This window comes from Ambystoma mexicanum, chromosome 2p (assembly GCF_040938575.1).
Source record: "Ambystoma mexicanum isolate Mex_15411 chromosome 2p, UKY_AmexF1_1, whole genome shotgun sequence".
NCBI classification, from domain to species: domain Eukaryota; kingdom Metazoa; phylum Chordata; class Amphibia; order Caudata; family Ambystomatidae; genus Ambystoma; species Ambystoma mexicanum.
This window is the reverse complement of record NC_090923.1, coordinates 668,952,767-668,963,383: the sequence shown is the minus strand read 5'-3', so window position 1 is coordinate 668,963,383 and position 10,617 is coordinate 668,952,767. Positions and strand designations below refer to the sequence as shown.

The window sequence follows — 10,617 nt, the reverse complement described above, 5'->3', positions numbered from 1 at the left end:
TATGATCCCACACCATTGACTATCCTGGCTAGAGCTGATGGAGGGTATTTGTAGTCCGAAACATCTGGAGAGGCAAATGTTGCAGACCCCTGCAGTAGAGGAAGTATTGCCTAGTCAGCATGCTTTAAATGGTCAATGATTGGGATAATGAATAAAGCACAGCAGAGATCTCGCTTTATCATCTTGAGTTGCTCCGCCATGTTTTTTTTTGTTGCATTAAGACACTTGAGTTTATGTGATAGCAAAACCTCAAGTAACAGCACTCAAAGAAACTAACTAATCACACATGACCTGGAACAAGTCGAGAACTCTGCCCGAGGTGGCTGTAAAGCATCAGAACTACAAAACGCAGAGAAACTACTCACACCTGACCTGGAACAACTGAAGGCCTCTGCCCCCGGGTGGCTGTTAAGCATCAGAACTAGTTCAGAAAGTTGACACCGGATTCAACGCCGCTGCTCAGGCCTGGGGGAGGGGAACAGACTAAACAGCCCCGCCTCCCGAAGGTGCCTTGCAGGGCTTTGGCTGAGGCGGGGCTCGCTGATCAGCTGGCCACCCCTCCATGTCGGAGGAGGAGTCCGGACAGAGCATCAAGTCTCATAAAGCAACACGTGAGGGTCGGCCACCGGCTGTTTCATTGCAGAGCTCCTTTGGAGGACAGGAAGGCCTCGTGCATCAGGCTGAGCTCGCGACCATGCCGTCTGACATGCTGAGCCCCTTTCTGGAGCTGGATATGGACCTTTGCAAGGTGAGCAGAGCCCCCCGGCGCGACCATGGTATTGCCCACGCCCTTCATCATGCGCACTGCAGTTGAGTCTTCACCGGCCCGGGATACAAGTTAACAATGTTTAAAAAGGACCCACCCCCCTCATTTTTCCCCCAGTCAGTGTGTGGCATATCTGCTTTTTTCAGACGTAGTGGCTTTCCATCGCTGTTTGAAGTCCGATAGAGTAACGCGGCACTCTCCAAGATAACGTCTCAATTCACGCTTTTTCCCCCCGACTTGTCTGTTTCTCACCGAATTCATACAAAAACAAATTGCAATGCTTTAAAGCACTCAAGCGAACTTGCAGATATTGCCCCCCCCCCATTTTTTATTTTTAGGTTGACTCAAAGTTCCATATGTTATCTTCCAGAAGACGGTAGGGTTGGGCGCGTGCACTCCTATTGTGCACCTGAAGTATTACGTAGGCTTACTTTCGTCTGTCGGACATGTTTGTTCCTGGCAAATGCAAGCCCAATTATGAGCTGTGAGGGTGGAAGTAGGGCTACTTGTTTCACACTGATGCATATCGTGCCTGCAGACTTGTAAAGGGGCGGTTGTTAGCCCCCAACCCGTGATTTTTTTTTTTTTTCTTCTTCTATTGCTGTTTGTGTCGCACTCGTATCTCTGGGTATCCCACGTTACTGTATCGCTTTAAACTTCTCTAGTGATCTAAGTAGCCCACTCACTGCTTTGGTATCCCATACCGAAGACCAGGGGATACTGGCACGGTATTGGATAAAATATTACATAACGCCGGCGACAGGTGCACGGCAAGTCCACTTGACGTGATCTAACTAGAAAGAAACGCCGAGAAAATGCTGCCGGGGCTCTTTGGAGCGCGCGTCATGCTTCAACTGCCTGAGCTCTTGAATTTCCCGCCATAGTAGTGTCTTTTGTAACCCTCTGCTGCTAATGGAAGAACGTGGAGGCCTGACGGGCATTTTTAATCTGCTTTTAATTTGTCATGTGTGCTGGTGGTGGGGGTAGGTTGCTGAACAGATGCTGCGGGGGTAGGCCCCGTTCTGTTAGCGTGTGGATTTTGGGGCTTGTTGCTCTTCCTGCTGACCATAAGACTTATGTAGTGGGTATTTCATCGTTAAAATAAGACGCTCTTTTGTGGCGTAATGGACGGCACTCTTTCTTGACCAACTGCAGCTGTGAGTGCACTCTGAAGGTCGGGGGGGGGGGGGGGGTTAGAGTTGTGAAGCAGGCGTCCGCGTGCCAGTCAGATCCTACACGCCGCCGCGTGGCCTGTGCTGTTGAGGTTAAAGGGATCCAGCATGCCCTGTTGTGAAATCGTATAACCTTCGGCAGAGCATGTGGGTTCCTTGTGCAGCAGCACCAGGAGCCGTAGAGGACACACACTGGTACGAAGTGCGACACCTCATTTGCCCCGTCATCTTATTGATTTTAAGACTTATTTGAGGTTTCGACATGGGTATGTCATTGGAGTTCCCAAAACCTCACCACGTTCCTCTGGCTGGAGCTGATGAAGAACCCAGGTCCGTTCCCAAAGACTCTCTGTACCAAGGAAGAGGTGTCGGAACATTGAGGGGAATATGGGAGGGTAGGAAGGGGCTCGATCGGAGTATTCTCAAACCTGCATGGGTACTTGTTGGGCCCTGTAAGTGAGGTTTTTTAATTAAAGTTTTGGGCACTGGCTCATTAATTGCAGAGTACCTTGGCAATGATCCCAGTGTGGCGGTAACTGAGACTTCTAGTGGGTTGTGGTGGGCTAGCAGATTTGTGGATCATTTTGTCTTTATACCGAAAGCGAGTGGAGGGGTTTCGGGCGCGCTGACATTGGCTACACTCAGTCTGGGGTTCTGCATCTACAAAGGCCTCAATAGGACTTTCCATTGGCGTCATCGGTTATCCGAGGTGTTAACACTTTGTTTTCGGTTTAGGACCTCCAGCAGGCTTTCCCTTTCGACTCAAATCCATCTGGAGTTGAACCTAGTTTTCGAGTTGGTCCACCGGGGTCCATGCTTGAACGGTGTGCTTGTCTGCTTTGGGGAGACGGGCACGTGGGACCGGTCTATCCTGCTCATCTCCAATACATAACCCAGGGGGTGCGAAGGATGCCCAATGCAGGTTTGGGGAGGGCTGAGCAGTGTCTCCCTTTTTTCATATAAGCAGATATGAAATGTCTGGGGAAAAATGTATTTTGATCCAAAAGTGGCCACAGCATAAAACAACATTGCCTTTACTGCATAACCCCTTTACCGACTTCTATGCGATATTCGCTGTCGTTGGCTGCACCTTAAATTTACCACGATGCTGACCTCGCCAACTAGACCTATGGAGTCTAGTCTAAACCGGCTGGAAGGGGGGTTGTCGGTCTTGTAAATTTGTTTGGCGGGGGTCGCTGCTGCGCTGAAGTTGTTGCGTATGTAGCTTCCTTTCACCGTTTACTGCAACGCTTTGCATTGGCTCTATTATTGCCTGAGGCTTGTGAATCTTGGTGGGAAGGTGTCCTAGTTTGATTTTCTTCTCGTCCTGCAGTGGCGGTGCTGTCCTTGGGCTAATGGCTTCGGCGATGCTGGGACTTGTGGCGGGTTAGCTTTGCAGCTGACCATTTCCCTGCCTGCCTCCGATGGGCTTTTTTTGTTTTATTTCAGGCGGGAAAGAGCGCCTCTTGTATTCATCGCTGTAATTGGAGAGGCTCCAACATCGCATGAATGCGTGGATTTCTGTGGGGAGATAGCACCATTATTCTCGGGGTCCACTTGTAGCAAGTCCTGGTCAGATGGACGCCAATAAGGCCGAACAGGAAGCTCTCCCCTCAACCCCCTGCTTTGGAGTGGGGGTGGTGGTGGTCTACACACGTAGGGTGAAGTTTCTTGTGATTTGTTTGCTGCGGGTGGGTTGCCTAATGTTAGGATACCTACATGGAGGATGTCGATGGGGCTACTTTGGCATCGATAATGGCTTGTTCAATGAAATGATAGTTATATCGCGCTCGTACACAAGTGTTTCAGAGCGGGATCAGGCGAAAAGGGAGGGGAACCAAAACCAGCGATCTTACTAGGCCCAGTGACATTTAAGAAAGCACAAGTGCATGGGAAAGGAAAATGGGCAGGGGGGTGTGTAAGGCGGGGGGGAGAGAGAAAACATAATTATTAAATAGAATAAATAAGGGCTTTAAACCATGGTAGTGCAGCCAGCAAGTGGCAGGTGAAAGTTAGTCAGAAATGTACATCTGATAAGTGCATAAGAAACGTGGGAGGGGAGCTGTTCTGTTTACAGGAGTATTAATGAGCACTTGAATCTGTAAATGTCAAAACAACAAATTGGCGCCCTAATGGGAACGGAAAAACTCCTGTGAGCAGCTATTTTAGAATTGATGTTAAATACAGCAACTGTTGCAATAACGCGCATGGATTGGCTGGGCACTGGTATGCTGAGATTACTTCTGCTGCGAGAACACAGTAGCGTCTCAAAATGGCTGCCCAAGTGTGCCCACTTTCTTCATAGTTTCTACAGTGTATTCACTGAGGAGCCACGTCCTGCCAAGGTTAAAGACAATATGCGTGATACATTACCTTCATTATCGAGTGGGAGTTGAGCACTTTTTTTCCCAATTATTTTTTTATGGACCGACGTATGGCCCTAGCTACCCACCCGCCCCCCAGAAACCTGGTGTCTCCAGAGCTCTGGTCCTCTCCAGGCTGGACTACTCAAACAGCCTATTCCTCCTCCACCTACCCAACTCGTCCCTTATCCTAATCCAGAATAGGACTGCAAGATTTATCCTCTGCCTCAAGAGCCATGGGGACGCACTCTACAGCCCTAATCTCTACTGGCTCCCAGTAGCTGCGAGCATCAAGTTCAAAACCCTCTATCACCCACAAGGATTTTTGGAGCCTGGGACCACACTACATCAAACTCTCTCCCTATACCTCTCTGCTAGAGCCCTTCAGTCTTCTAGCTCCAGCTCTGTAGATCAGACTTTCTGCAAGCAGAGAGTGGGGGGGGGGAGGGGAGGTTGGTCTCAACCGCCTCCCCTGCATGTGCCTCCCTCTGGAATGGCCTTCTTGCCACTCTGACTTGAGCCAGATCTCTGAAGCTTCTCAATACCCTCCTTTCTCTTGCTCCTTCCCTGCTAATTCTGCCCTTTACCTCTCGACAGGCTACCTAGTTCCTTCTGATTCTTTCTTTCAAGACACCAGGCCCTCCCCTCCCCTAGAAGTCTAACCCGAAGGTTGGTTTCCTCTAATTTTTTTATTTTATTTTTTTTCTCCCAACCTCCCCCGCACTTGCCTTTCTAGGCTCCTGCCACCTGTACTAGCCTGGCTGGGTCTGCTCCCACCCTCTTGCCCTTTCTTTGCACTTACCACGTGTACCTTTCTGCCCCTGCTCACTTATCCCTCCAACCCCCCTCCCCCTCTCTTCCCTGTACTTCTATTACTGCACTTGCACAATCTGAATGTCACAAGGCCTAGAAGGGCTGTTTTGTCATCCCTGTTCTTAACCCCCCTTGTTGCATCTTCAAACAGTGTAGATGTACATTATAAAAACCCAACACACAAAATGGTGCCAAACTTGGACCATGTAACCTTTCTGAAGCAGCCCTTCTCTCCATTAAAGGGTTCAGCACAGGCTTGTGGTCGAGTGGTACATAGCTGCTTCCAATGAAGTGGTGGATTCAATTCCAGGTGGTGTTTGGGATCTGGAACCAAGATTGAGGAGTTTGGAAAACTCTCACAGTGCAGGTCTGAAACCTTCTGTTCAGACTACACTAGTCGCCTGCGTGAAGCCTTCTTGCTCTGAAACTTCCAGCTGTAGATTCAGGTCTTCACAGAGTTAGAATCTGATATCAAAAGTCCAAAGTGATTTGTTTTAACTTTTACAGCTGGCACAATCGCCAGGGCTTGGTGCCAAATCCTACATGGCGTGATCAGTCTCCTTTTTAATATGGGATTTGTTTCTTTGCTTTTTGCTCATGCCTTACAATGTACAGTGCATTTGGTGAACGTCTACTGTGGTGGCCATCCTGTCCCATCTATAATCTGCTAAAGTTTGATGGGATGGCACTGCACAAGATGATCACCTTAAGGGCACCCTTAATGGCAGAGGTGCATCTTGCTTTCTAAAGAGTGCATACACCATCGCCTTGTGGCCAGCCTAGTAGTGTAGGACTCTTGTACTTGTTAGTTTCTATAATAGCCTCAGGACACCGCTAACCAAGTAAAACTGGTGTGGTGTCATATTCTGCTTCTTTCACATGCATACTTCGTGACTGGTCTTGTGGGTTCTCTCCAACACTGTTGGTGGTTGATATGCCTCGTCAAACAGTGGTGTGGGCCTTTTGTGTAAATTGGAATGTTTGCATGTCTATAGAGCTGCTTTAACTGTTGCTTGCCAGACAATGTTTGCCTTTTTGTGACGTGACTGCCCTTTACTAACTGAAACTAACCCCTTGCCTCTCCCCTTGCAGGATTTCCTGAAGCTAAGCATGCTGGAGGATCCAATCTCACTAGCCAAAAGCTTCCGGGAAACATCTGGCGTATTCCAGCGGGCCCTCTCTGCCTGTCCAGCGGCCCTATCCAGCACAGATCGTACTGGTGGTAGCAACAGCATGGACCATCTGAATGACTCGTCTCCATGGCCTCTCCACAGCCACTGGACCCGGGAGGCTGAGCTGCCACGCACCAGCCTGCTGCACAGCATTCCCTTTCGTGTGGACCGCTCAGTCAGCATGATTGAGAGCCCCTGCATGCCTCCACCAGGCCTGAGCCTTCCTACCACACCTGGCTTGTCCTCCCGCTACAAGACTGAGCAGTGCCGCACTTACCGGGAGAATGCCACCTGTAAATATGGTTCCAAGTGCCAGTTTGCCCACGGACCAGAGGAGCTGCGGGGGCTTAGCCGTCACCCAAAGTACAAAACGGAACTATGCCGCACCTTCCATACCATTGGCTTCTGCCCCTATGGTGCCCGCTGCCACTTCATCCACAATGCTGAGGAGCAGCGCTTCAGTAGCAGCTCTCGCCCTCCTCTTCTGCGCCAGAGCCTGAGCTTCGCTGGTGTCTCTTCCACCTCATCCTTTTCAGAGCATCTTAACCTACAGGACCCGCTCCACTTCTCCCGTGCCAGCTCTACATCCCCTCCACCCTCCACTTCCCAGAGTCCTCGACTCCATTCTCCAGTCTTCCCTGATGCACAGGGTTTCTCCTCTAGCAGTGAAGACCCCTTGGGCTCACATGTTGGTGCCCCACCTCGCTTTTTCTCTACCACCCTTTCGGGGAGGGAGTCTGGTGGCCCAGCGCATATGTCTGGGTGCTTTGGTGGTGCCAATACCTCCTTCTTTTCTTCTCGGAGCTCTGATGCTGTGACCCCGGCGGACCTGCTGCAGACTCTAAAGGGGCGTAATGCTTTCTCCTTCCCTAGCTTGCCACTGAAGCTCTGTCGAAGCCCCTCCCGAGACTCTCTATCCGACCAAGAGCAGGATGGGTATAGCAGCTCCGGGGGCAGCAGTAGCAGTGGCTCGGAGTCTCCTGGGTGCGACGCTACAGGGCGCAGGCTCCCAATCTTCAGCCGGATCTCCTTTCCTGATGACTGACGTGTGATGAGGACTGGACTAAGATGAGGGGGCTTCAGTTGGTTCACCCTCACGCCTGTGCCTATCTCACCTGGACAATCCTATTCTTGTGCAGTCTGCAGCTGATCAAGCTAAATCAATGGGGTTTTCGTGAGCAGGACTATGGTTCTCTGTTGGGGCGGCAAAGTAGTGCTGGACTGGTATGAGTAAGAGCTTGAAATGTGGGTGCCTCGTGTTCGTGCTAAATGACCCAGAATGTTGCGGCGGGTACTTGTGTCTAAACTGTACAGTATTGGTTAAAGATTCCTTGACCACAAGATCAGAGGCCAGCTTTGGCTCTGAACGAGCACCACCTGGTGTCATGTGAAGGGGTGGGGGTCACAAGTTTGAATACTTGTGTGTTCATGGTTGCTGTGCAAACATAACTGTAAAATGATTGAATCTCATTAGCGTTGAGGGGTGGTGACTGTGACACAAAGTGGGCTCTGATTATCGGGCTATACTAGGTTGGCTGCACTTCTGCCATGCTCTGAACCCAGATATCTTGGAGGTCCTGTGGCATTATCCACTTTTTTGGGACATATCCTCTGTAATCTATTTATTTTTGCTTTAAATCATGGATTATGTAATGGCATGTTACTGTAGTTTCTAGACTAAAATTGGGAGGTTCTGTATCAGTATTGGTAAGCAAAAATTGCAAAATGTTATCACACATGTCCATGGATCACTTTTTTTTGTTGACGTGATCTGTGCTTTTGATGAAGTAATATTTGTACTGATTTCTGTACGCAAACAGTAGGTGCAGATCTTCATTTGATAATGGGCAGTCCTATTGTGGAAAGGGAATGCCAGTTTGGGATAAAGCACGAAGGAGAACCTGTGATGGGTGGGGGTAGAGTGACTACAATTCTCTTGTATACCGTGGCATACTGAATTGGTTTTCTCATGACTCCAACCCTTCTTTGGGTTTGTCTAGGAACCCTCCGCACTGGATGGTGGTTCGATAACTCTTGGATGCCTTGCCACCTTATGAGCAGCGCCAGGTAAATGGGCTTGGCATACATGCAACATGTCAGTCTTTTATTCCGCCTTTATGGTGCAGTGTCGAATAGTGGTGATTAGTCTTTTCCCACAGAGACTACAGTGGAAGCCCGTTCAGCTTTCACTGTCCCCTTGTAAACTCCTTCATTGTCCTCCACCCATCGGTAGGCCTCCTCCCATGAGGAGTGCTCTGCCTTGCCAGTCATAGTAGCTACCTTGGTACTTGGCTGCAAGGTATGTTGATGGGCAGTGTGACCTGCGATGTGAGGCCTTCCTGGTACACTTGGTGCTCGTTTAAGATTACCCTAACAGATCGGGTAGTTGCTTCATAACTGATGCCATGAATAACCACGTACTTGGCAGTCAAGTCAGTTCGTAGCTTGTGGTCCCAAAGGTGGTCTGGTTAGTGTTTTTTTTTACACAGGCAATTTGAAGTCTACCCGTCCATCCTAGCCAGACTCTGATCTTGAGCAACCTACTCCTTAAGCGCTCCTTCTGCAAGCTCTGCACTTTTTAATGTTTCCCACTATTTATTGTATTTATTCCCCCAGTCCCCAATGCTCGAATATATTTGACAACTAAAGCTTGAGCGCAGAAGTTGACAGGCTGCTTTGATTCTGAAGTAGGGTTTCTCGACAGCTAAAAGTGGAATACCCTTGTTGAGAGCCTGAGAAGACGTCCGCCAGATACAACTGACTGACTTTCACGGAAGGGGCGAGTGCTTGCTCCTTAGTATCTACAAAGCTAGCATGAAATAAGAAACCAGTGAACAAGTTGGAGCTGTGAAAGAGGACTAGGTCTTTAGTCTTTGCAGTTCTAATCCAATGCAAATCTCCAGAAACCACTCAATTACTCATGGGGGGGGGGGGGGGGGGGGGGGGGATATTCCGTGCCACGGTGTTGGTTTATGGTGAATGGTGCCTGGTCTGTTTGAATGAATACTTTAATCTAGGAGCAAAGTACTGTTATCTCTGAAGGGTCCCCAATGGTAGAATTTGTGCTAGGCAGTGTTTGTTCTGAACTTGTACATTAGCAGTAATGCTGCTTCGAGGGTCTAGATCTACACCCTGGCTTCGTAATTCACCAAGCCTCCCATCAGTTGCACAGCAGGTGGGTGGAGGAGGCAGGACTGTCGTCCAATCCAGCGAGTGTTCCCGCCTGTCCTAAACTTGTGGCCTTTCAATTCTCACTTCCGTCATGTGCCTATTGCTGCTAGATACTTTGTCCCAGCTGTATTTGCCCCTCCCCCAAATAAGTACTTCTCTATTGTTGAGAAGCTCAGGTTACAAAGCTTCTTCTTTATGCAAGACGTGTTTGTAAATGAACCAAAAAAGGTAGCGATGTAACTTTTTAGTCGAATGTTGGGTGTAAAAATATATTAGAACTGAATAGTTTAATAACAAAATGCCTGTGGTAATTTCCCCAGTAAGTGCTGGTCATTTTGAACACTTATTTTACTTACCTTGTTTTAATTTATTTTAAGTTGTGATGTCTTTATGTTTTTTAATTTAAGTAATTTACAGTGTTTTTCCATATAGAGGGGTGTGCATTCTTAATATATTTTAATTTCATGTAATTGTTTTTTTGCTGTTTAAATAAAAGCTTGATTTTTCAAAGGGTCTCCAGTCACTTTTGTGCATGGGTAAGAGATGAGGGTTTGATGTGTTACAATGTCACTTGGGCCTAGACGTTTCAAAATTGGTGCAACAGTATCTGAGCTGCCTAAACTCTTTGCTTCCATTCTTTGATTGAAAACGCTGATCTGTGGTCCCGAAATGACCAAAGGGCAAATGTCAGTCTATAACGTTGTTCACACATTTTCATACTGAGCACCCCCTGTAAAAAATATGTATGGTTTCTGGGCCCCCTACCTCGGACATAGTCCTCTCCTGGGCCTCCTTTCCACCCCCTTGAGAGGGGGGGGGGGAGGGGTCGGGTGGCAGCCACCCAGTTTCTAGACAACTGGTCTAGAAAGTTCTAAGTATTGGGGTTGCTTTTGGACTTCATGACACTGTGGGTACAACATCTAACAGTAGCATTGGGACCATTGATGTCTGTCCCTGCTCCTTCTTCCTCCAAGCGGGGCTAGTGCTTTAATAATGTGATTCTAGACAGCTTCCTTAGGTTCCACAGTAGAGTTGGCACCAGCACATTAAGTCCAATACGTTTTGATCTCGGGTGAAACAGTAATTCGCTGCACTGACCCAGACTGTTTTTTATTAGATCTGGCACCCTAACATTTATTGGGGTACCAATTGGCTCCATG

General features: G+C 48.6%; 1 protein-coding gene across 1 annotated transcript; it reads left to right on the top strand.

The window, feature by feature from the left end:
• Nucleotides 1-562: 562 nt before the first annotated feature.
• Nucleotides 563-9,225, top strand: LOC138566679 (mRNA decay activator protein ZFP36L1-like). The gene is made up of 2 exons (XM_069644247.1): nucleotides 563-748; nucleotides 6,207-9,225. The coding sequence occupies exons 1-2, from the start codon at nucleotides 563-565 to the stop codon at nucleotides 7,329-7,331; spliced, it is 1,311 nt and encodes a 436-aa protein (XP_069500348.1). The 3' UTR covers nucleotides 7,332-9,225.
• The last annotated feature ends 1,392 nt before the right edge of the window (nucleotides 9,226-10,617 follow it).

Coding starts and splice junctions, on each gene's coding strand:
- LOC138566679 (XM_069644247.1), top strand. CDS start 563: ATGTCGGAGGAGGAGTCCGGACAGAGCATCAAGTCTCATAAAGCAACA. Junction 749..6,206: donor TGGATATGGACCTTTGCAAG/GTGAGCAGAGCC, acceptor CTCCCCTTGCAG/GATTTCCTGAAGCTAAGCAT.